This window comes from Columba livia, chromosome 15, assembly GCF_036013475.1.
Source record: "Columba livia isolate bColLiv1 breed racing homer chromosome 15, bColLiv1.pat.W.v2, whole genome shotgun sequence".
Classification (NCBI taxonomy): Eukaryota; Metazoa; Chordata; class Aves; order Columbiformes; family Columbidae; genus Columba; species Columba livia.
In genome coordinates this window covers 13250841-13275687 of record NC_088616.1, presented here as the reverse complement: position 1 = coordinate 13275687, position 24847 = coordinate 13250841, and the positions used below count along the sequence as shown (strand labels likewise).

At 53.3% G+C, this 24847-nt stretch overlaps 1 protein-coding gene across 10 annotated transcripts in view; it reads left to right on the top strand.

Annotated features, from left to right (window-relative positions):
- MPRIP (myosin phosphatase Rho interacting protein) overlaps positions 1–24434 on the top strand; it is a 75481-nt gene extending 51047 nt beyond the window's left edge. For 3 of the 10 annotated variants that reach the window (XM_065031341.1, XM_065031346.1, XM_065031345.1), the window contains exons 14-25: positions 624–662; positions 3879–4464; positions 5358–5474; positions 8269–12135; positions 14550–14697; positions 15297–15414; positions 16121–16280; positions 16416–16535; positions 17104–17190; positions 17787–17949; positions 18916–19001; positions 23231–24434. In XM_065031341.1, coding sequence (XP_064887413.1) covers positions 624–662; positions 3879–4464; positions 5358–5474; positions 8269–12135; positions 14550–14697; positions 15297–15414; positions 16121–16280; positions 16416–16535; positions 17104–17190; positions 17787–17949; positions 18916–19001; positions 23231–23302 — 5563 coding nt within the window. In that variant the 3' untranslated portion in view covers positions 23303–24434. Of the gene's footprint in view, positions 1–623; positions 663–3878; positions 4465–5357; positions 5475–8268; positions 12136–14549; positions 14698–15296; positions 15415–16120; positions 16281–16415; positions 16536–17103; positions 17191–17786; positions 17950–18915; positions 19002–20117; positions 20184–23230 lie in introns of all 10 variants that reach the window. The other 7 variants (XM_065031340.1, XM_065031344.1, XM_065031343.1 and 4 more) reach the window with 6 other exon arrangements.
- The last annotated feature ends 413 nt before the right edge of the window (positions 24435–24847 follow it).

Below are 24847 nucleotides of genomic sequence, written 5' to 3'. Positions count from 1 at the left end.
TCTCCCTTTCCTCTGGCTACTGTTCAGCACGAGCTGCCCGTCCCCTCCGTGGGTCATGGCAGCACAAGCCCAGGGTTCAATTGAGAAGCTGTTTTGGCTCTGTTATATTTTAAACTCCAGCCAGAAAATCCTCTTCCCTCCTCTTGATCTTCCAGATAGCTGCCGCAGCTCCTTCTCCTTACATTTTAGTAATGCTCGCATCTCCTCCTGCCATCAGAGCCAGAGGAAGGGACCCCCCTGCTTCACAGAGTCCCTTCTGTGAGCGCTTGCGACTGCGGGTAAAGGGCGTTTGACCTCCTCACAGCTAATTGTGCCAGCCACGCTCGTACAGGCCACCTCTTACAGGCTTCGTGGACGCGGCCGCACCATTAACTCCGTCTCCTGCCCCTACCATAGCCACAACGAGCAGGTTTTTTGCCAGGTTTGTCCCCCACGTTGACAGAATGGCTCTTCTCACCCGGTGCTGTTGACCTGGAGATGCTCCAGCCTCTCCTTCCCCATCCCGCTTGGTGCTCGGCCACCATCTCCCAGCCCTGCCTGAGCTCTGGTGGATCTCGCGGGGGTGCTGGGGAAGCCGCCTCTCTCCTCACTCCTCTGTATGTTTGATTTCCATGCAATCCCAGGAAAAACTTCTCTTTGAAACTATCCGTGCTGAAGCCCAGGTTGGAAAACTGTGTTCTCTCCTGTATAAACGTTTTGTGGTTTGTATATCTTGTGATTCACTGCATGCTCCTCCTTTCCTGCACTTCGGATGGGAAGTCCTGCAGTTTCCATTTATTTTTCTTTCTTTTCTTTTTTTCCCCTCGTTTTTTTGTTTTTCTTTGAATAAAAGCCAGAGAGAAGGGAAGAAGCAACCTGATCTTGACACTTGATTTCCCCACACTGGTATCTTCCGATGTGACTAGATATGAAGATGAAGACCAAGGAAATTTGAGGGGACCTCTCAGCCTTTAAAGAGCCAGATATATTTCTAGCCTAACAGGTTACTGCAGCACGATGGTCTTGTGCTCTGCATCTGCTCTGAGCCCACGCAAAGGGGTTAGACTTGGCTTACCCCAGTGAGAGGGTCCAAGCGCAGGTACCGGTTGGGCAGTAACTTGTTACGCTGCATAAACAGAACCGGGAATCTCAATCTTGAGCTGGAGAAAAGGGAATTATAGGTGCATTTCTGTCATTTTCCACCACGCTGGTTTTGGATGGGGTTAGAGCTGGGAAGGGCTGTGCCGTGCGTGGGGGCTGCGTTCACCCGGTGCCTGCTCGAAAACCTTTTGCCACGGCATGGGGGTGTGTGGGGTGTCCCAGCCCGTCCCGCCTGGATTTGGATACATCATTAATATCCGCACCTGGGGAGTGGCTTACAGACGGGGCTGCTGGAAAGCCGAAGGACAGACAGACAAAGGCTCCTGATGGGGAGGTGGCAAACATCGGCGCAGCATGAGAGGGGCATTATTCTGGATGCTCGGCTCTGCCGGGAGGGCAACGTTCTCCCCGTCCCCAGGGCCACCTGCAGCCCTTCACCGTGTCTCTTTAACCCACTGCCGTTTCTCCACCGAGCCAAACACACGTTTTCTCAGTTACTCAAGTCCTAATTACTGTTTATATTGCTACGTGTGTCAGCAGCCAGGGAGGGGGCAGGTGCTGCGCTGCTCCCTGCCCTCAGCAATGCCCTGCAATCTGCAGAGGCACTAATTACACCCCGCTAATGATGTTCATGCAGATATGAAATACCCACAAAGAAAGAAGGTGGCTTCTTTGGCGCTGGGTCCTTGTTTGGCTCCCAGCCCGGTGAGGCTGAGTTCTCCAGTGCCCCCCAGTTCCCTGCAACCTTCACATGCTTCACTGCTCACAACTTGCACTCCTCCCAAAGCCACCTGTATTTAAAAAAACACCTTTTTGTTTTGACCTATAAATAACATTGTGAGGCAAAGAACCCCCCCTCCCGTGTGATGTAAATTAATTTGTCTGGGATGGAGGAGACGTGAAATGCTTCAGCAGAATTAATAGCCGTGGCACACTTGCCGGGAGATGAAATGAGAAACTTTGGGCCAGTCTTGTGAGTCTCTTTGCCCGATTCCCAGCGGCCGTCCCTGCGCTCCCTGACACACATCCCACGTCCTTTGGAAAGCAGCAGAGGAGAAATGAGCCTGTGAGAGACGACACCTCTAGAAATGCTGAGATTCTTCCATGTGGTATTTAGAGCAGTGTAATTTCTGTTTCTCAGCAATGTCCGACAGGCCCCAGGACCCCTTTTTCCCTTGTGCTCTTCTCCATTTTAAGACTCCATCTCTTATTGAAAAGGCAGCTGTAATCACCCACTGACTCCAGATGAAGTGCCTGGCTTTGCAGTCATGCACTATCTTCAAATAGTTGAGAAGCAAGAAGGTATCATTGTGGCGCCTTTTGGGTTTATTTTACTAGCTGCAAGTGGCTGAGCTGAAGCAGGGATTATATCCGAGCTGGTTTAACCTGTAACTGCCAGAGTTTCTTAAACCCAGCTCTACAGAGCCTGTGGTTTGATCCTGGGTGAAAGTGCATCGGAAGATACTAACCCTGGCCCCATGCAGAGTCATCTCTTCTGCTCCATTCCTTGTTCTGGGCACACGCGAGGTTGTTGGCTGCGGGAGCTGGGCTGTGTTATGGAGAAGCTGCGATGCTGCTGCTGCTCCCCCGGCCCTCGGCAGCTTCGGTGCACACGGTTGCAGGGCTCAGAGCCCCAGCAATGGTGGTTTGCCCACAGCAAAGCACTGGGGGAGCAGCTTTCCAGCTCTTCTAGAAAGCTCGTGGAAGCTGCGCTGGAGGCTGGAGCCTGGGGAGGTGCTGTGGTAGTGCTGGAAGGGGGAACGCCAGGAATCAGTCTGGCTGTGCCTCAGGAGGCATCTCGGGGGCTTGTGATAGTAAAGAGGGTTCAGCCCTTTGGGCTGGGCTTCCTCTGCAAACTCAGCATACTGCTATTTTCTTTTTTTTAATTTTGATCTGCATGTTCCAAGGCTGGCATGTCTACGTTTAATAAGCTAATACTGCATTATGGATTAGGTTGGCAACGGTATTGCCTTTCCCTATTAACTTTCCCCTGCTTGACAAGTATGTCTCCCCTCTCAACCCACCACCCTCTAACTCAGCACTAAAGAAAACCATTCCTTGCTTGAGAAATCAGCATTTTCAGTGACTTCTGCCATGTGCTGAATAACTCTTGCTCTCCTTGCTACACCATACGGCATCCAGCCCCCATGTCACAGCGCTGCCCCTGAGGCTGGTTTCCCCAGGGGAGATCTGTGCCTTCAGTGCAGATAGCGGCAGGGAGAAGTTTTCGACCCATTAGTACCTGACTTTGCCAAGCTCAAGGAACAAAACCTTCCCCCCGTTACCTGAGACCTCTGGGAGCTGCTCCGTGCGTCTCCACCCTGCAGCCAGACTGACACTGGTGGGACTGGTGGCATCCTCCCAGCAAGTGACGTTGGCCATGTCGACCGGTGTGTGTGCACGGAGCCCTGCGGGCGGTGAGCCCACCAGCGGGTGCTGGAGGAGCTTTTGGAGCCTCTTCCCCGCCTGGCAGGACGGTTCGGGGTTGCTGCCTTGGCCGTGGGTCACGGTCACCAGCCCTGGGGTGGCTGCCGAGGAGGAGCGAGGTCGGGATGAGCTGCTGCTCTCCGGGGGGTGCCGCTTGCACCAAGGCTTTGCACACCAGCACAACCCCGGGGAAGGGCAGCGACAGCTCCTGCACCCGAGAGGTGACAGGAGATGGGCTGGGGGGCACCCACGTGGCATTGGCTTGGGCTTCCAGCAGCCCCTCTCCACCCAGCTCTTGGAGGCATGCGTGGGAGCACCTGGCCGCCTCGAGCACCCACTGACGCTTTCCTTCACCCTCTCTCTCCTTGCAGCTCCCTGCCGGAAGAGAAAAGCAAAACAAGCTCTTCCTTTGAGACTGGTCCAAAGGCAAGCGAGAAGCCAGATGCAGAGCAAGCTGAGCTGGACCCCGAGCAGAAGCGGAGCCGTGCCCGGGAGCGCCGGCGAGAAGGACGGTCCAAGACCTTTGACTGGGCTGAATTTCGCCCCATCCAGCAAGCTCTGGCACAGGAGCGTGCAAATGCCGCAGACTCCTCCAAGAGCGGCTCTGCCGCCTTCTCCAAGGACGCTGGTGCCACTGACGCTGACCCGGGAGAGCTGGAGCGGGAGCGGGCCCGGCGGCGGGAGGAACGGCGCAAGCGCTTCGAGATGATCGATGCTGTGGACGGGGCAGGGTCAGAAGAGGTGCTGAGGATGGAGGTGGACCGAATCCTGCCCGTCCCGGCGGACATCAAACCGCAAAACGTCCACGTGGAGATCGAGCAGCGCTGGCACCAGGTGGAGACCACCCCGCTGCGGGAGGAGAAGCAGATCCCCATCGCACCCCTGCACCTCGCCCACGCCGAGGACCAGGACGAGGGGCTGGCGAAGCAGCACTTGACCACACTGCTGGAGAAGGAGGTAAAGCGGGGTGTGTGGGGTGCAGGCTGCCTGCCGAAATGGCCTCCAGGCCCCTGCAGAAAGCCTGAGCCAGGCTTAGAAAATCTGCATTTGTTCCTACTTCATAATAGCAATGAGTGGGGTTGCTGTAGGGTCCCCTGGGGAGCTGGCAGGCACAGATCTGTGTCCGTTCCCATAAAGCTCTGCCAGCACCTTTCACGTTCCCACAGCTGCAGGAAGGGCTGTTCTTGCAAGGGTAGGACTTCGTTACCCCCTGACTTCATTACTGCCTCTGCAGCCAACGCAGCCAACGCTTCTGTTGGTTGTTAGCCGGGTATAATTGACGGGTATCAACCAGACTCGAAATTCAAGCTCCTAATTCTGTGTGTCTCTGCAGCTGTAGAGATTTGTGTCTGCAAAACTACGAACTGGCTGGAGTTGTAGCACACACCACAAAGGTTCATTTTTGTGGAGCCTACTTCGAACAATCTTACGATTTTAGGAAAAGAAAGGAGGAGACTCAGTTCACTTGGCAGAAGTCCATGCCTGGGATAACAAAGGTTGTTGTTAGTTGGGATTAAGGTGTATTAGCAGGAATGAAAGGGGAGCAGGCGTGAAGTAACCAGGAGTATTGCTGATCTGAACCGGGCTGGGATTTGTCTGGGTCACGCCTGGCACGAGCTGGTGCCCTTCATCCTTCGCTGCAGTGAGGTTTATGAATTAAACTAATACGTAGCTTAGTTCTCTTGGGGGGAGGGATTTTCCTTGGCAAAATGAAATCCCAGAGCAGAGCAAAGCAGCGGAGGCATCAGAATCGCTGTTTATTCTGTTCTGCGTCCCCTCTGAGCTGGTTGTTCCTTATGGCCGAGCCCCCGCCCACTCCCTGGCCGCTGTCTCTGTTTGTGTCCCTCCAGCTGGAGCAGAAGCAGAAGGAGGCCCTGGAGCTCCTGGAGCAGAACCGGCACCTGCAGGACCAGCTGAAAGTGGCACTGGGCCGGGAGCAGAGCGCCCGGGAGGGCTACGTGTTGCAGGTATGAGAGCAGGGAGGAGAGAGGAATCCATCATCCTCCTCTGCACCCCAAGGGGACGCTGGTGTGGCCTTCAGTCCAGGGTGCCCATGGGGACATCCTGGTTTACACAGGGATGTGCATCACTGAGTGGGCTGTGAGAACCTGGACCTTGCTGCAAATATTGCTGAATCTTTAGGCTCACCAGGGTCATCTGCTTAGCAAAACCTCTGATCTGGGATGCAATAGATAGAAAATAGCATTACCTGCTGGTGTCCCAGAGGGAGAGCAACACAGCCATGGTAGATAGATGGTACCTCAGCAAAGTCCACCTCTGATCCGTCCTGTGCTGTGTTTGATTGTGTAACAGGTGGTTTCTTCCAATACAAGATGCTTTTCCTCAGCAAATCCTAGAAGTGTGTTTTGGAGGTTCTGGCAAAAGAGATGGGAGAGACTCTTGGGAAGCCTTTCCTCCCCTCCTCCAAACAAAGCGGACTTTTTCCAGCCCTTCCTCTGGAAGGATCCGTGCCCGGAGGAGCCATGATGGCCACAGGGCAGCTTGTGGCTGCCCTCAGGGGTCCCTCGTCCTGTTTTGTGAGGGGGTAGCATTTTGACCTGCTCAAATCTACCTGGCCAGACTGGCTCTGGGTCGAAGCAGCCCTGTGTGGCCGCACGCTGCGCTCCCAGGGCAGCACACCTGGTGTGGACACTGAACCTTACGTCCTTATTTCTCCCAGGAGTAATTTCCCCCAAAGAAGTTGCACAGGCAGCGGAGCCAGCCCAGGTTGTGGGGCATCTTGCCTTCCTTGCCAGTGATCTCCTTGGAGGAGTGACTCATTAATGCATTTATTTCTGGAGTCCTCGAGCTGACGATGCTTGCTTGGAGGAGTTCCATTTTCACTTGGCAGCGCTGGGAGAGTAACTTAACTCCCACTTCCCTGGGGCAAAGGCATCCAACCTCCCTTTGCCTGGAGCCTGGAAAAATCAGGGAATGGCGCTAAAAGCTGGATGCTGAATCCACTGTCAGGTTGGGTGTGTTGAAGTTGGCCGTGGTGCCTTGGAAAGAGGAGGAGGAAGCCTGCAGAAGGGCTGAGCAAATCATCACTACAATGAGAAGTTAGGCAAACTTTGACCTAGAAGCTGGAGAGGGTTTTTGGAAGGGTTGGAGGTGTTTGCTTGCTCCAGTCTAATGGTGGTGGATTTCCCTTGTGTTTCCCTGGGAGCAGAGGGATTAGAGTGTTGTTGCAGAAAGGAGTAACCCCAGGAAACCCTGCTGGGGTGAAGGGAGTGAAATCAGTGGGAGGGTTCTGCAGCCCAGCCCTTTTTTTGGACAAACCCTCTGAGTTTCATGTGTCCCCCCCCCACCTCCATCACACCTAATTTCGGAGAGTTTCCTACATTGTCTATGGGGAGGGATGATGGAGGAGCCCCACTTCTGCCAGCCCGTCCCTCCTGAGCTGCTGGGAGGCACCAACCCCCCCTTGGCAGCATGACCAGCCCCATACTGACCCCCAAGCTCTGCCCCCATGTAAAAGACGCTGCACGTTCCATAAAGCAGCCACTGAAATACCCACCCCGATGCATGTGCCCTGCACCGAAGCCTCTCCGGCCTTGTGTAACCTCTGTCGCTCTGAGCTTCCTCGGGACGGGCACCCCAACCTCGACCCCACCGGGAGGGAGAAACCGCGGGGGCTCCTGCTCCTTGCAAACCGGAGACGTCCCCGGGCTCCGGACACGGCGGGCGGGAGGGGTCACGTACTAACCTGTCCCGGGCGGAGATTCTTGCATGATTTTTGATGTAAAGCATGAAATTTAACTTAACATAACTGAGTGTCACATCTGTGGGCTTTTCCTTATCAGCAACCAGAGTACAGCAAGGCAGGCCAAATTCCTAGGCTAACGCTGTGCTTCTCTTGCCTCTTCCTGTCTGTGTATTTTTTTTTAAATATACATAATTTCTGTCGCCTTTTGCATGACTCTCTGTGAGTTTTCTCTTTGCATGCTACATTGCTTTGGTTTGAATCTCACAAAGGTTGGTTTCTTTTACATTCTCATCACGTATTTTCCCTCCCTTCACTTGTCGGGCTTTTCATTTTGTCCTTTGTTGGTTTTTGGTTTTGCTTTTATTTTTATTTATTTTTGTTTTTGCAGGTAGAGAAATTAAATCCTCCTTAGTCTTAAACTTTAGCGTAACAACATCTCTTTAATGCGATGAGCAGCACTAAGTCCTGTTTGGCAGTCACAGAAATGACATCGCCACGCCGGCTGTCCTGTCTCCCTGCGTTTGGGTGGGATGTGATGTCATTTGCTGTCACCTCACTTTCTGTTGTTGCTTTTGGTCGGTAGGACTGTGTTACCTGAACTGTGCACTTTTTGTTTCACAGCAAGATGAACAAACATGCTATAAAAGCAGTTCCTTTCTTCTCGATCTGTTCCCATCCCCTTCTCACCCTTCCTCTTTTTCTCTCGTCTGTCCGTCTGTTTTACTGCTGGTGTTTCTTTTTCATTGTTTTTTGGTTCTATTTGATTTTGGTTTGGTTATTTTCCTTTCAGCCTGTTACTGTACAGCTGTTTTGATGTTGTGGTCCATGTTTTCTGTTACTGGAAAGCAATTGTCGCTCATTCAAAAAATAAAAAAAGAGTTGGTTAAAACAAACCAAAAAAATTGTGCCAAGAACAAATCATCCCAATTGGAACATGTGGGTAGCAGCCAAATCGCTGCAAGGAGCATTTCTGTGGCCTGCCTGGCCAGAGGTGTGACACTCAGAAGGGAGAGCCAAGAGTGTTACTAATCTACTATTTAATCAATTTTTTTAAGACCGAGGTGGCCGCCTCGCCATCAGGTGCCTGGCAGAGGCTTCACAAAGTCAACCAAGACCTCCAAAGCGAGCTGGAAGCCCAATGCCAGCGTCAAGAGCTGATCAATCAGCAGATTCAGTCGCTGAAGCGCAGCTACGCCGAGGCCAAGGACGTGATCCGGCACCACGAGGCCGAGATTCAGAGCCTGCAGGCGAGGCTCAGCAACGCGGCGGCCGAGCTCTCCATCAAGGAGCAAACCCTGGCCAAGCTCCGCAACGACCTGAGGAGCGAAAAAGAGAAGGCCAAGGAGCAGCTGGAGGAGTGGCAGCACGGCGAGGCCGCGCTCAGCTCCCAGCTGAAGGCCAGCGAGCAGAAGCTGAAGAACGCGGAGGCTTTGCTCCTGGAGAAGACCCAGGAGCTGCGGGACCTGGAGATGCAACAGGCTTTGCAGAGGGACCATCAGAAGGAGGTGCAGAGGCTCCAGGACAGGATCGCGGACCTGAGTAGGCAGCTGAATGCGAGCGAGCAAGCACGGATCCTCATGGAGGAGAAGCTGCAGAAGAATTACGAGGCTTTGCTGGAGAGCTGCGAGAGGGAAAGGCAGGTTTTAATACGGAGTCTGAAGGAGGTGGAGGATAAGGCCAACGAGTATGAGAACCAGCTGCAAAATACCGAGCAGCAAATGGAGATTCTGCAGAAGGAGAAGCTGAGTGCCAAGTTCGAAGGCAGCGAGCTCGTCCACCAGCTGGAGGAGCAGCTGGTGATGAAGGAGGCCAGCATCCAGAAACTGGCAGAGCACATCAAGGAGCTGGAAAGGGAGAGAGATCAGATCAAATGTCGCTTCCACGAGCTCATGAATCAGGTCGCCGAGTCGGATAACGAAGTCGCAAAGCTGCAAGCAAAGTTGAAAATGGAAGAGACCAACTACCACAATCTGGAGCGATCGTTCGAGGAGGTGTCGGATCAGTTCCAGGGCGTGCAGAAGGTGCTGAAAGAAAAAGAAGAAGAGCTGAGACACGTTAAGGAAATGCACTTGAGAATTGTGGAGAAGAAGGATCAAGATCTCAGTGAGGCCTTGGTTAAAATGGTCGCTTTAGATAGCAGTTTAGAGGAGACTAAAGTAAAGCTAAAGGCCAAGGAGGAGGCTTTAAAGAAATTAGCTAGTATAGGCACAGCCCCGTGTGCTGAGGAGGCAGAAGACCTTGGCCCCAGTCTGGAGGCTGACGAAAGTCAAGCATCCCAACTGGGGCAGGCTCTGCAGACTCAGGATGTCCTCCCAGCTCTGACTTACGCACTGAAGGAGGAGGAGGATGAGGTTCTTGAGACCAATCAGAGGCAAATAGAGGAATTTGGCTCCCCATCCAAAGCTGTAGAGCTCCAGGACCAAGAGTTAGTTCAGAAAGCCTTAGCAAAGCCTGATGTAGGAATCATGGGGGCCAAGAGGCAAAGAATCCGTTTCTCAAGCATTCAATGCCAAAAATACATCCATCCAGATGGATCAGAGAAGAACTGGACAAGCAGTACCTCTTCAGACACGAGCCAAGACAGGTCGCTGTCTGAAGAAAGCATGTCATCAGAGCCAGCCCTTGGTTACCCATCGTCAGGGACAAGCGACTCCGAGACCTATCTCTCAATCATCCATTCCCTGGAGACCAAACTTTATATTACAGAGGAAAAACTCAAAGACGTAACGATGAAGCTTGAAAGCCAGCACGGCCATAATCAGGAGACGCTCATCGCACTCCACCATCAGTGGGCCAGCACGGAGTCCCAGCTGCGGGATCAGCTTCAGACCAGCTTATCTCAAGTCAGCGCTTTGATGTCGCAGCTGGAGAGCGAGAGGCAGGAAAAGTTCAAGCTCATAGAAAATCACGTTAGCGAGCTGGGAGGTTTCCAAGTGAAAAACAATCAAGCGCTGACTTGTTTAGAGAAGTGCAGGGAGCAACTAAGATCTTTGCCCACATCGGACAAAGAAAAAGAGGGTGATTTGTTCCTTGTCGCTCTGTCCAGCATGGAAACCACCTTATCAAATGCAATCCAAGCCTTGAGAGGGGTGTCGGTCCCATCGGAGTATCAGCAGGGTGAAAGCCTTATCGCAGAAAGCCCCGCTCCAGAAGGAGGGTTTTTGGGCGAAGAGGAGCATGTCTCCAAGGAGCAGCGAGTGGGAACATTTGATGCTGGCCAGCTGAAGTGGCTCTCGGAGAGAGTGGCATTTGAGGCCTCTCTCATCAACCGAATCGCAGAGTCTTTGAAAAATGCAAGTTCTGAGATATCTCAGCTCCTGAGAGAGATCCAGGGAACGGCCGAGGTGGTTTTGTTGGAGCCGGGAAATGTTTCTCATACAGCAGTTGACTTGGCCAGTGTCCTATCTAAGAAGCTGCTGCTGGAAGGGGAGTTCTGGAGCCAGGTGGAGGAGCTGAGAGTGCACTTGAGCACCAGAGAAGGAGAAGCTGAGGGCAAAACAGAAACAACAGGTTTGGGCTTTTCTCCATGTTTTCTCGGTGCTGTAGCAGATGCTACATTGATCAAGGCGGAACTTGGGTTTGTTGCACAGAAAATGAGAGAATCTTTTCATCAGAGGTTAAAAACAATCGAAGAAGACCTCCATAATACCAAAACAGCTCTCCAGCAGCATAAATGCATGTTGGAGGAGATCATCAAAGCATACAGGACTCCTGATTTTGACAGAGTTATGCACCAGATTTCTGAAGCACTCGAAATTCAGAAAGATGCTTCAGAAAGAACCCAAATCTCCTGGGACGGGAGCCGCCTCCGAATGGTGCCGTGTCAGGAATTAGCCAAGGCGGAGGAGACCGGTGGTCTGCCCAACCATAGTGGTGAAGCTCTTGTTTCCATTCAGGAAGATCTTGCCCAACAACTAAAGGACAAATCAAACGTTCTGAAGGAAATCTCTGTTGCCTTACTCTCCCTGCCTCCCGAGGAGGCAGTGAGAGACTGTCAGAAGCTCCTGAAGATATCTCAGAGTCTTTCCTACCATTCGTGCATGGGAGACCTTGAACGCTATTCCTCTTTGTTAGTCCAAGACGCAATAGTTCAGGCTCAGGTTTGTTACGCTGCTTGCAAAGTCCGACTGGAGTACGAGAGAGAGCTGAAGTCCTACAAGGAGTCCTTGCAGAGCATGGACGTGCTCTGCCAGGAGCGCGTGAAGACGGTCTCGCTCCTTCGGGACGAATACGAAGACTTGCTTAGAAAGCAGCAGGGTGAGTACGGCGAGGTGATCGCCATGCTGGAACGGGAGAACGCCGACCTCAAAGCAAAGGTGTCCCAGCTCGAGAGTCAGCGGAGACTCTTGGAGGAAGAAGAGCGTCGACACAACAATAGCTTGAGCGAATTGCAGGGACGGTATGAGGAGGAGATTCGAAACGTGATAGAGCAACTAAACAGGACAGAGGATGCTCTGAAGGCTGAGAGGGCGGAGGGTCTCAACCAGCTGGATGCCATCGTCCGTGACAAGCAGAACATGGAGCAGTATCACCTGGAGCAGATGCAAATGCTGGAGGACAAATTCCAGGCCAAGATCAAGGAGCTGCAGGTCATCCACGGCGAGGAGCTGCAGGCGTTGCAGGAGCACTACAGCCAGAACCTGCAGCGCCTGCAGGAGACGCTGGACGAGTACCAGAGGCGGCACCCGGAGGTGTCCCCCCCGGCAGGCCCGGGCGGTGGGGACACCTGGGTGGCCGGTGAGGCAGGTGGCACCGGGCAGGGCCCCGGCAGTGACCTGGACTCCATGCACGGCCTGAGGGAGCGTATCCAGGAGCTGGAGGCGCAGATGAACGTCATGAGGGATGAGCTGGAGAACAAGCACCTGGAGGGGAACGCTACCACCTTGAGGGAAAAATACCAGAAAGACTTTGAAAACTTAAAGGTCTTGATAATTTAACGCTTTCTGCTTTCTGCTGCTGAGCATACGGGAGGGCGTGTTTGGTCCTGGGGTTCGCTTGCTGAAATAAGGGGTATCCCCCAAGAGAGCCAGCATGTCAAAACAAGCCCCAAAGTGTTAGAAAGGCCTCTGTAAATCATGGCCTTTCCCTTTTCTCCATGCTGGGGTATTCTAAATGCATTGCTGAGCACTCTGTATCAGTGGGAGAGTTGATTACTGGAGGCAATCTCTGCATGTAGAGGGAGGGAGGGTTTCCAAGGAGCTCGATAACTTCGCGTTATCCTTCAGTATGAAGACCGTAGTGTTTCTTCTCATACCTAAGGCGTACGTTTTGTTCGTGACTTCCCTTTAAAAGCATTCCTCAACTCTGTCCTTCCCAGTCTGATCAAATCTCCAGTCTGTCTCTGCTGCCCTCAAAAATGTTAAGATGAAATGGAAACTTAGCGCTCTCAAAGTGTATGTTCCTGGGGAGAGAGCTGCAAACAGATGCCAAATTCCATAGCAAAGCAAAGCTCCTCTGCACGAGGCTGCGAGGAGAACCAACCACCCTGGTGTTGCACACCGGCGATTCTTTACACAACAAACAGTGCACAGTTGTGGGAAACCCGGTCTGGGAGCAGAAAAACCCGGTGGCAATGAAGTGCCTGGGGTGCCCGGGGGAGGGAGAGCTGCTGGGCAGAAACAGGACAGCAGTGGTGGTCACTGAACGCTGTCCCCTCCATCGTAACCCTTAGAAAGGAAAGAAACCTTCTTGGGTCAGTGGGACACACGGGTGTCCTGCGAGCCACGCACCAAACGCGGACATTTGTACCAGGGGATGTTCTTGGTTTGGAAGCAGCAAAAAGGCCAGAACCAAAACAGAGGCTGAAAAATAACAAGCAAGGAACCTGACCTCCCGCCTCTGGTTTCAGCTTTGCTTTGCCAAATTTTCTGTTTGCCTGGCAGGAGGGCGAGGAGCATCTTCTGGGCAGAGCGGGAGGAGGGCGAACCAGCCTCTCTGAATCCCTGCAAAGGGACAAACAGCAAAATAGAAACTTTCCTTGGTTAGAAAGCTAACCAGGCGATTGCAAACCTGTTCGATTTACAGGTTAAAACATGCTCAGTCCTTCTCTTCCGAAGCTGATGGAGAATGTAACATCAGTAACACCAGATACTGATTTGTACCTGTTCAAATCTCCTGGATTTATAGCAATGCATTTACAATACATTAAATACTGACTCTACAGCCAGACCTGTAGAGGAACCTCCACCACTTTTCTCCAGCATTAGAAGTTTTAATGAAGAACCCTGCAAAGCTGCTTCGTGCCTCTCCAGAGTCAGCCAAGTCCAGACATGTTCTGGCACTGAGTCATGAGGGTTTTTTTTTTAAAAAGGCTGAGAAAATGCAGAATGCCTCAGGATTCAAGCTTGAAGGGGAGCAATAAAAGCACCAGAGATGAAAACTGGGGATGAGAGCAGCACAGGTTACAGAGCATTAAACAACAGAGTGATGCTGAAGAGCATGTGTTGGCAGAGGTCAGCAGGTGTTAGACTGTCATGAGCAATTTTGTCACTGGGGGAGTGAATTTGTCCCCCTTTAACTTCCTATGGAGTCCCAATGGCTCCGTAGGTGGCAGTTCTCGCTTCTCAAGGAAAAGATGAATGTGAATCAAGAAGAAATCCGCTGAAATCAGGAAATAAAGCTGACTTCTAACATTTAGAGGGAGAAAAGCCTGGTGCAGCACTTAGCATCAGGGTTGCCCCTAAATGTCCGACACAGCTCATGCAGGCCCCTTCCTAGCTTGTATCTCGAGCCTGCCGGGAGCTTTGCTGTCCTGTGTCTGTCCTGCAGCTGTCGGTCTGTCCAGGGTCCCGATGTGCTTGGCGGGACATCTGGGCTGTCAGCTGAAAACAGCTTTTGCATCCGTCCCGCTGCTGAGGCAGGAGCGGGGTCTGCGCCGGGGCAGGACCGGGCTGGGGCTGAAATCTCACGGCTGGTGGCTCCCGAGTCCCCAGAGCGCTGCTCCCCTGGCAATACTGGGTTGGGAATTAAGGTCCTGTTGCTGTCACAAGTCATTTGTTTTCCACCCCAGAGGTAGCCACATAAAATCAGGCATTGCAAAAGAGAGCAGAAGGGGCACAGCAGGTTTTTTTTTCTTTTTCTTAACCTATATTTGCATTCCCCAGTCTGGTGTGACCCCAGGCCTACCCTGTCCTTTCACCGGAGCTGTCAGGGGTTGAGCTGACGGGACAAGCTCTGACCCATCTGTGAGGTCCATCCTTGGATGGCTCTTCCATGGTTGGGGAGGGAGAAGATCCCCATGATGGAGCCAGGAACTTGAGCTCTTGGTGGGCTCCCCACCACTGTGACACCAGCCTCACACTCCCGGGTCAACCCCTTCCCCTCGTCCCTTTTGCAGGCAACATGTGAAAGGGGCTTTGCAGCCATGGAGGAGACACACCAGAAGAAGATCGAGGACCTGCAGCGGCAGCACCAGCGGGAGCTGGAGAAGCTGCGGGAGGAGAAGGACCGCCTGTTGGCAGAAGAAACGGCTGCCACTATTTCAGGTAAATGGGGACACACCAGAGGGTCCCCAGCGGTGGGGCAGCTCCGTGTTGATGGGGACATGAGGATGGTGTTTGCTCCAGCGTGGAGGAGCAGAGCGTGGGGTGGGATGAGGTCCAGGTGGGGCTCATGGAGAGAGGCCAGTGGGATGTAGTTTATGGTGGACACCCGTCTCCTGGTCCTTCTCCAGGCTTGATATCCCTCTCCTTGGCTGTAACACAGTCTGGTCCGTCTTCAGTTCCATCTCAGAAAGGCGTTAATTGTTGCCATGGTTAATTTATTGCCGATTCCACACTGAATTTATTCTTTGGTACCCCAGGGAGTTTTAAAGCGCTGGAGCCCAGGGTCTCTGCATTAGGAGTCCCACATCCATGAAACAACGTGTGAATCGGACAATCATTTGGACTTAATTAAAAAGTGGGATTTGCAGAAGCCCCTTTGTTGCTTTGCAGCCAGGGGCACAGACTGACGGGCTGCGAAGCAGTGGGAAGTTTGCTGGATGATTCGGGTTTTGATTTAAAAATCAAATGAAAACTCAAAAAAACCCAAACGCCCTTGGGTGGAGCAGCTCTGGGTGCTAACACTGTGCTGTCCCACGCAGCCATCGAAGCCATGAAGAACGCGCACCGGGAGGAGCTGGAGCGGGAGCTGGAGAAGTCCCAGCGCTCCCAGATCAGCAGCGTCAACGCCGACATCGAGGCGCTCCGGAGGCAATACCTGTGAGTCCATCATCATCCTCTGCGTCTCGCGGCGAGACGATGTGTGGGGGGGACCCCTTCCTCCCCTTCGATTTCAGTAATGAGTTAGGGACAGACCTGTCATCGCAGGGACCTTTTCTTTTGGTCCCAACTCAGCTGCACTCTTTCGAGGCTCCTGGTTGCCCATGATGTTTCAAGCTCCAGGTCAGCGTCTGCCCACAACCCAAATTCAGCTGCTTTATGGTCACCAGAAGTAGCAGACGTGCACAGACAGGGCTGCTTTTCACGCAGCTGCAGCGGGATGGTTGCCCAACCAAATTTAACCGGGTGAGGAGAAAGCATTTAGCGCTTTGTGGCAGGGCTGTCCTCATGTAGGAGCTGAGCAAAACAGGCAGCTTTATTAACCTTGATGCATTACATAAGATGTGTAAGTGTGTATATACACAAGGTCCTGAGTACCCAGAGCAAACTTGACAGATCTCAGCTCAGTTTTTGGAAACCTGAGGAGGTCCTGCCATTTAACCTAGAGGAAGACCTCCCGTCCCCTTTGGTGCCCAAGCACCGCTGCACCGGCAGAGGGAGGACTGGCTCACTGTGGTTTTTCCCAAAGGGAATGTGTAAGTCCTCAGTGCTCAAATCCCTGTTGTGTTGTCCCGGGGTGCTGGAGGAAGAGCGGGCAGGAGCGGTGGTGTGCGGGAGGGCACTAACCCAGCCTGTGCTTCTGCAGGGAGGAGCTGCAGTCGGTGCAGCGGGAGCTGGAGGTGCTTTCGGAGCAGTATTCGCAGAAGTGTTTGGAGAACGCTCACCTGGCGCAGGCGCTGGAGGCTGAGAGGCAGGCCCTCCGGCAGTGCCAGCGCGAGAACCAGGAGCTCAACGCCCACAACCAGGTGAGGGTCCCTGTCCCCGCCGTGTCCTGAGGCAGCCAGCACAGGCAGGAGGTGATGGGCAAACCACCCGACGGGCTCTGCGCTGAGCCATGGACATGCTCCCCCTTTCCACAACGTCTCTCCTTCTCTTCCCAGGAGCTGAATAACCGCCTGGCTGCGGAGATCACGCGATTGCGGACCCTGCTGACCGGGGAGGGAGGAGGAGAGGCTGCTGGATCGCCTCTCACGCAGGGCAAGGATGCCTACGAGCTGGAGGTGAGCTCTGCCACACCGAAAAAGCAGCTTTGGTGGGCCCAGGTGCCTCTGGGGCCCCAGGAGCCTGTCACAGGCTGGACGAGGCTCTGAGCAACCTGATCTGGGTGAAGATGTCCCTGCTCATGGCAGGGGTTGGACTGGATGAGCTCGGAAGGTCCCTTTCAACCCAAACTGTTCTATGATTCTATCCCTCTATGCATCCATGCATGGCTGGGCAGCACCGTGCATTGTGGGGCAAAACGGGGCCAGGAGCTTTTGGAATCCTGATTTTCCGTTCTCCCCAGTCCCTGCTTGTCCCCTGGGATCCAGTCCATGCAAAGCAGCGGGGACTAACGTAAACCAAGGGGTGTGCAGGGAGCACAGCGGCCCTGCAAGCTTGGGCGAGGTCCCACGAGACCCAGGAGAGATTTTCTTAACACGAACCAGAAGATGCGTGAACAGCAGCTTTGGAGCTGGTGTGGGACTGAGCTTCCAGCCCCGGCTTGGTTGTCACCAGGCACAGCGGGTGAACCTCGTGGGATCACGCTGCTTCTGCTTGGCTGTGAACACGCTGCTTCTGTTCCCACAGGTCCTGCTGCGGGTCAAAGAATCAGAAATCCAGTACCTGAAGCAGGAGATCAGCTCCCTCAAAGACGAGCTGCAGACGGCACTGAGGGTAATGCCCAGGGACATTTCTGCAAATGCTCTTGCAGGCTGTGCTGCTCCTCTGTGTGCGTGTTTAGATTTCAGCTCACTTATCCCCACGTTTCAAACAACATTTATTTTTTTCCCTTGATTGGAATTGAGTAGCCATTCTGGTGTAATCAGTAAAGCACTCCACAACTGTATCAGCTCAGGACTTTCCCCTTCTCCCTTCTTGTGGGAAAACATCCCCTTCAGTGTTTTTCCCTGTTTCCTGTCACATCAGATCAGATTTGAAGTGGCAAAAGTGATCAGAGCCTCCCAGCATCAGGTCTGGTTTGCTCCAGACGGCCTCTTTGCCAAGGCCGTTTCTGGGAACTCTGCTTCAATTCTCCGTCTTTGCTAAAATGAAAACCCACAAACAACCCTGTAGCGAGGGGGCTGTGTGCACAGGCTGTGAGACGCAGCTTCGAGAGTGTGTGTGAAATGTGTGTGTTACCCCCAGCCGAGCGTTTCTCCTCGCTACCGGCTCTTCCGTCGGCGTTTGCCAAGCTCCTCTTCAGCGCATTCACAACCCCTCAGCTCCAGCTGTGTCTGACTCCAGCTGTGTCGTTCTTATTCCTTTGCCAGGATAAGAAATACGCCAGCGACAAGTACAAAGACATCTACACGGAGCTGAGCATCGTCAAGGCCAAGGCAGACTGTGATATCAGCAGGTTGAAAGAGCAGCTGAAAGCAGCCACAGAAGCTCAGGGAGAGAAATCCCCTGTGAACACCACTGTATCAGGATATGGTCAGTCCTCTAGCAGCTCTAAGCGATCGTGGGCTTCCTGAGATAACACGTGCCCCCTGGCACACAAGCCCTGATGCAGGAACAAGGCCGAGTGGTGCTTTTTTTTTGCCATTTTGTGCTTCTTCCCGCCCTTGCTCCTTGCAGACGGTCTCACCAGAGGTGACAGGGACCAGGTGGACCTGAATTGCTGTCTCATGGTAGTTTCTCCTTCCAGCCCTGTGAATGGGAAGCTGGTGGGCTTTGAAAGCCACCTGGCGTTTTGTAATGGGAAAACCTCATGCTACACATTTGCTCCTGTACTGAGCACTGGTGAGGCCAAACCTCGAATCCTGGGATCAGTTTTGGACCCCTCAGGACAAGAAAGCCCTTGAGGTGCTGGGGAGCAAGTTGAGAGAAGGGAACGGAGCTGGTGAGGGGCTGGAGCACAAGTGTGATGGAGCGGCTGAGGGACCTGGGGGGTTCAGCTGGAGAACAGGAGCTGAGGGGAGACCTTCTGATCTCTGAACTGCCTGAAAGGAGCTTGGAGCCAGGGGGGTCGGGCTCTGCTCCCCAGGAACAAGCGCCAGGAGCAGAGGAAACGGCCTCAAGTTGCGCCAGGGGAGGTTGAGGTTGGATGTGGGGAACAATTTCTTCCCCAAAGGGCTGTGGGGCACTGGAACAGGCTGCCCAGGGCAGTGCTGGAGTCACCATCCCCGGAGGGGTTGAACAGACACGGAGATGAGGTTCTTAGGGACATGGGGCAGTGCCAGGGGTGGGTTAATGGTTGGACCTGATGATTTTGAGGGTCTTTTCCAACCAAAATGATTCTGTGATTCTAGACACCGTGCAGGGCAGCAGAGACCCCTGCGCGTCCCCTCTGCCCTTCCAGCAGCGCTGCCTGGGCCGGGAGGGCAGAACAGCCCCAGCCCCACTCCTCACAGACCACACGGGTACCAGGCTGACGCTGTTTCTTTTACTTCTCCCCAGATATTATGAAATCAAAAAGCAACCCTGATTTCTTGAAGAAAGACAGATCCATTGTTAGCCGGCAACTAAGGAATATCAGGTCAAAGGTGAGTGATGAAAATACCCAGTGTTACTCTCCGGTGGGGGTCCCAGGTGGGAAGGAATTGGTAGGGAAAGGAAACTGAGGATTTCCCAGTTACTAGAGATAGTCTGGGGAAAAAAGTGACCTTTTGACTGCAAAACGGCTGGTGTGCAGCCAGGCGGGGCCTGGCAGGACACACACACTCCTGACCCTGCTGAGATTGAGGTGTGAAGCTGCTCCCTGCTTTAAAAAAGGATGAAGTTCACCCTGTTCTTTGGTCTTTCACAGGAGGGCTCTCCCCATATTTGAAATTCAGTGGTGTCAGTAGGTGGAAATGTGCACATCGTTCTCAGTTTTACAGTGTTCACTGCAAGATTTTTGGTCTTTATATGGAACAACGATGCCTTTGTCCTTGGTGTATTCAACACACGCTTAATTTGTGTGTTAACATGGTGCAGGTGGCCCTGTGTTTGTCCAACCGTTCTGTACCTGCTGTGGGTCCCAAAGCCCAGGTGATGCTTTGCCAAGTTCACCTGCTGATAGCCAGAGTTCCCTCATGGCTGTTCCTGTGGGACCACAGGGACAAAAAGGGCAAGTAAAGCCACTGAGAAGCCATCGTTGGTAGGAAGGAAAAGAAAGTAGGTCAGTTGGAAGGAAGGTGAACATGGGCAGAACCTGCTTTGCCTCTTCCCACTGGACACCTGGTGTCTCGTGCTGTTTGAAGTGGTTGAGACCTTGGGCAGAGCGAAAAGCCGGGCAGGCAGAAGGCTTTGAGCTCGGTGCCCGTGCTGGGGAAACTATCACCACCCGAGCCTGGGTCATTGGCTTGGGGTGTCTGTGCTGCACCCAGGAAATACAGAGTACGTCTTTGCGCATTTCAGGGGCAGCCAGACCTGCTGGGCCAGGTCTGATGTTGGGTTTCCCTTCACCACTTCAATTCAGACCATTTTATCTTGTGTTCCCTCGTCTGTGTTGCTTGGTGGGGGAAGGAGAGCAGAGCAAGCATGGGCTCTGCCCGCTCGCATCACTGCCGGGGGGGCTGGGGCTGCACGGACTCCAGTGCTTTTGGGATTTATGAGCTTCTTGTTTTGTTTTGTTTGTTTGTTTGTTTTTTCTTTACTTTGCTTTTTTCCTTCAACAGTCCGTTATTGAGCAGGTCTCATGGGATAACTGAAATGAACCCGAGTCCAGGTTCCCTGCCACGTAGGTAAACAAAGCGGCACCCACCAAGCGACGCAGCCGCCCGCTGGAGCGGCTCACTTCTGCATGCACTGCTCACACCTCCACGGCAAACCAGAGCCCTTCCTTCTCTTAATGACTGACCGGTTTATTTACGGCTAATTATTTTACTGGGGTGGAGGGGAGTGGGAAGGGAGAAGTCAGCGCATCCCGATGAAACGCAGTCTCTCTGGCTCTCCCCCCGGGGAATTTGGCTTTCTTGTCTTCCCGCTCCTCCCACCCTCGCCGACACAGCGAACCAGCACAGAGAGGATTTGGACATGGTGGGGCACGTCCTCCTGTTTGCTGTGTTGGGAGCGCGGGACGCGGAGTGTGCATGCTTGAATGACTCTGCATGCCTCACACTAAACTGCAGCAACATCCAGGTCTTGTAGGAAAAAAACACCAGACAGCCATTTTGCTGTTAGCCAAGTGGAGGAGTGGGTCAGTGATACCTGTAAATGCATTTCCCACAAAGGTCTGTAGCGTGTAAAGTGGTGCCCCCCGTCTTGGTTGCAGAGGAGATGCCCGAAATTTCCTCTACCCATAATTTCTGCTTCTTTAGGTTGATATGTGCTTGAGCAAAAGAGTGTTCCTTGCCCAGTAACCTCCTCCCCCGCTCTCCAGGCTTCCTCCAGCTCCCCGCTGCCCACCGCGCTGCTCCCCGTCCCACGCGCTGGCCTGAGGCTGCAGAGCTCCTCCAGCAACAGGAGGGAGCTGATGAGAATCGAGGCCGATCCTAATGACCCAAATCTCTTGAGTAACTGGAGCAATAGTTAATTCACTGGCTCGTGGTGAAGACCGAGGTTAGAACATCTGCAGAGGGAGGTCAGAAGAGAGGGGAGCTCCCCAGTGCGGTGGCAGAGAGGCGGCTGGGGAGCCCTAGGAGGTCTGATGGAGAATCCCTTTATCACAGATTTCACCCATCAGGCTCCCCTCATCAGCAACTCGAATGGGTTGTCAGGCTGCCTGAGGGCTGAATTTACTGGAATTTGCACCATCAGGCAGAACAGTCTAATGGTTTGTGTTTGTCTCCTTCCATGTAATGGGAAATCAGATGCATGAACTGGAATGCAGGGGTTGCTGCCCGTTTAAAGAGGCCCAAAGTAAACTTCCTTGAGGAAGTGGATGCTCAGAGATCCGCATCCCAAGGGACTCCGCTGCCCCTTGAGAAGAAAGCAAACGGCATTTGTAAATTCAAACCAATCCGTTTCAGTGCTTTCATTTCCGTACTGCTTTGCAAAGCTGTTCTGTATTCATGGGCCTGTGGGAAGAGAGACATTTAAAGAAATACAGTGACCATGGGAATCTGCACAGGCTCAGAGCAAGTTTATCATGGAGTCCTGCCTTGATAAACACACGTTAAAGAAAGCCCAGCCCAAAAGTTGTAACCAGCTGCTATGATTGTACAGTCCTCCAGCACCACAGTCAGGTAATAAAAGCAAAAGGGGACGTCACTGCCTGTTAATAGGAGGGACTTTGTGTTCAGGTCTGTGCCTTGTCTTGGTCTATAAAGCAAATAACATTCCAGCTGCAGAGTGAATTCCGTGCAAGTTGCGAAGAACCAGTTTGCAGGCGGGGTGACCTGTGGGGTGCCTGTCCCAGAGCAGGAGCAGCCCAGCAACGAAAGCTTTTCCAGCACGCGGGGGCAGAGCTGTTGCTCCGGCTGTTGGTTGGAGAGATGTCTGTGCCTCCTCCGTACCAGCAGCATGCAGGGACAACTCACTGCCTGGTGCTCTGTGCCCCTGAAGCTCCTGCACCACAGCTTTGGGGCCGCAGGACGGAGGGAAGGTTGGATTTAGGCTTGTGTGTCTGCTCGGACTGGACTCAGGTTAAAGCTGTTGTACAGGGGACAAGAATTGCAAGACCTTGACGTGCTGGAGCAAGTTGAGAGAAGGGAACGGAGCTGGTGAGGGGCTGGAGCACAAGTGTGATGGGAGCAGCTGAGGGACCTGGGGGGTTCAGCTGGAGAACAGGAGCTGAGGGGAGACCTTCTGATCTCTGAACTGCCTGAAAGGAGCTTGGAGCCAGGGGGGGTCGGGCTCTGCTCCCCAGGAACAAGCGCCAGGAGCAGAGGAAACGGCCTCAAGTTGCACCAGGGGAGGTTGAGGTTGGATGTGGGGAACAATTTCTTCCCCAAAGGGCTGTTGGGCATTGGAACAAGCTGCCCAGGGCAGTGCTGGAGTCACCATCCCTGGAGGGTTGGACAGACGGAGATGAGGTTCTCAGGGACATGGGGCTGGGTTAACGGTTGGACTTGATGATTTTGAGGGTCTTTTCCAACCAAAATGATTCTATGATTCTACACCCCTCACAGTGTTGTTTTCCTGGGTCCCCACATGTAGGCAACAGATTTCCCAAATCCAAATGCCAAGGGCTAGCAGGGCAGGCTTTTCTGTTGCCTCGCTGAGTGTTGTGCCATGAAATCTGGATGCTGCATCAGATCAGCCCTGAAGCGGGCATTCCACAAGTCCTCTGTCTAACCCTGCGCAGTAGAGGCAGCTTTGGCTTGGGAGACCCCCCTGGCTGGGGTTAGAGAAAGGGTGGGATTGTCGCTGGCAACAAAAACACAAGTTTCCAGGGCTGCTTGAGCAAAGCCTGTGCCTTGACTGAGTGCGGACCGTCCCAGATGGACTCACGTTCAGTCGGTGTGGGAAGGACCAACGTACAGGTCTGGCTTAGCAGATCCAAGCTGGCCCACCCAGGGCTCCTGCAGTGCTGAAGCTCTGCTGAAATTCCCCCAGCTCCCAGGATCATTTGTCCGAGTCGAGCTAATCCCGCTTGCAGCACGGTGTTGCCTCTTCATTTTGCTTCTGGTACGTCGCCTGGTTTGTTTGCAATCTCACCCTCTCTCTAGGCACCATTCCCCAGTAACCGCTCTCCATAACCGTGTGTTTTCTCTTAGCATGTCCCACTAATCTCCCCGCCGAGGAGGCCGTCCTGCTGCCTTTCCCTCGGCGTCGCGCCCTCTCCGTGTGCCCGACACCCACCACCACCTCCCGCCCGTGTCCGACCTCTGTCTTTTGTCTCTCCCAGAGTCTGAAGGAAGGCCTGACTGTGCAAGAGCGCCTGAAGCTTTTTGAATCCAGGGACTTGAAGAAAGACTAGTTCTCCCCGCTCCGCTTGACCACGCGCACCTCCCAGCTTGAGGCAGCACAGCACCAGCACCGTTTGTCTCTTGTTCCTTAACGACTCTCCTCGCTGTCGTTTCGTCTTGGCGCCCTCGACGGGACCCGGCGCCGTGGTGGCCGTGCCCCCCGCCACCCCCTTCGCCTCCCCTGCCTGTGAGATGCTCCAGAGACTCTGAGAGGGAGAGGAAGGGATTGGGGTGGGGTTGTTGGTTTTTTTCCCCCCCTCTCTTCGGCGCTTTGTAGGAGAATCCTTCCTTTACTGTAAACCATTACACTAAGTGTCAGTATTAAGGCTCAGTAGCCTGTTAATAAGCTAAATCTGTCGTACCAACCGTTTTTGGTATGCAAGCAGGGCCTGGGGTGGTGTCGGCCATACCGAGCTCTTACTGCTGTCAAGAGACACAGTGCTCAGAGCACGCCAGGAGCCTAATTAACCATTGATCTCGATTGCATTACTTGCACCTACGAGGCGGGGAAAGCCTTGGGGAGCTGTCGGGGAGCGCAAGTCCGTGCCGGCGTACGCAGCCTGGAGGTAACGACACTGATGTCTCGCTGGAGAAGGACGCAAGAAATGATTCTCCTGCCCCGTGACTGTGCCGTATCCTGAATGTAGGCGATGCCGCAGCCCCAGGGACGCCGCAGCCCTGGCGAGCTTTGGGGGCTGCCGGGGTGGTTCCGGATAGGGAGCTGCACCGTGGAGCCCGCCCCGTCGGTGTGTCTTTGCCTCCTGTCTCGCTGGTGGTTGGAATCGGTGTTTCGGGGGCCGAGCTCTAAGATCACTTTCTTGCCTCTCTTAGATCAAGCCCAGCACTCTGTTTTGGTTTTTTGGTTTTTTTGTTTGTTTGTTTTTAATTTTTTTTTTTTGCTGTTACTCCTTTCCTCTCATTGAGTCCCGTGTATCCCAGGGTCTGTGCGCATGTGAAACTCCCTTTTCCTAGTCAAAGGAAAGTAGAGTAGAGAGTAGAGCCAATATTGACTGAAAATGCACAGTGCTCAATGCATATAATGCTCCTTTTTTATCAGCTTCTTGAATTCAACTCTTCTTGTCAGCAGGGCAGCTCCTATTTTAATTCTTTAATCTTTTTCCTGAAATAAAAATCTCAAAACCAGTTACGTGCTTCAGACCTTCTCAGTCCTAATAGCTTTTGTATTTAAAGCATACAATTTAGCACTGCGAGGCTGATCAAGTGAGACAAACTAAAAGTGAATGAGGGAGCTGGGAGCACTGGATGCAGCACACGGCAGCCGAGCAGAGGATGTTTGGTTTGTCCTAGAAGCAGCATACGCTGCTTTACAGCATCAGGGCTGCCCTGACATGGTGGCTTCATCCTGGGCTAGTTGAGAGTGTTTCAACGTGCCACCGGTAACAATCCTCGCCTATCGCCCTTGCCCGGAGCAGGGATGAAGTTCAGCCACCCAGCAACCCACAGCACAGGCTGGGCTGTTAAAAATACCCCCCGCCCTTCATGTGGAGCAAAGTTCCTCTTGTCTTTTGCGTGCTCAGCATGTGGTTGTTGCAGGC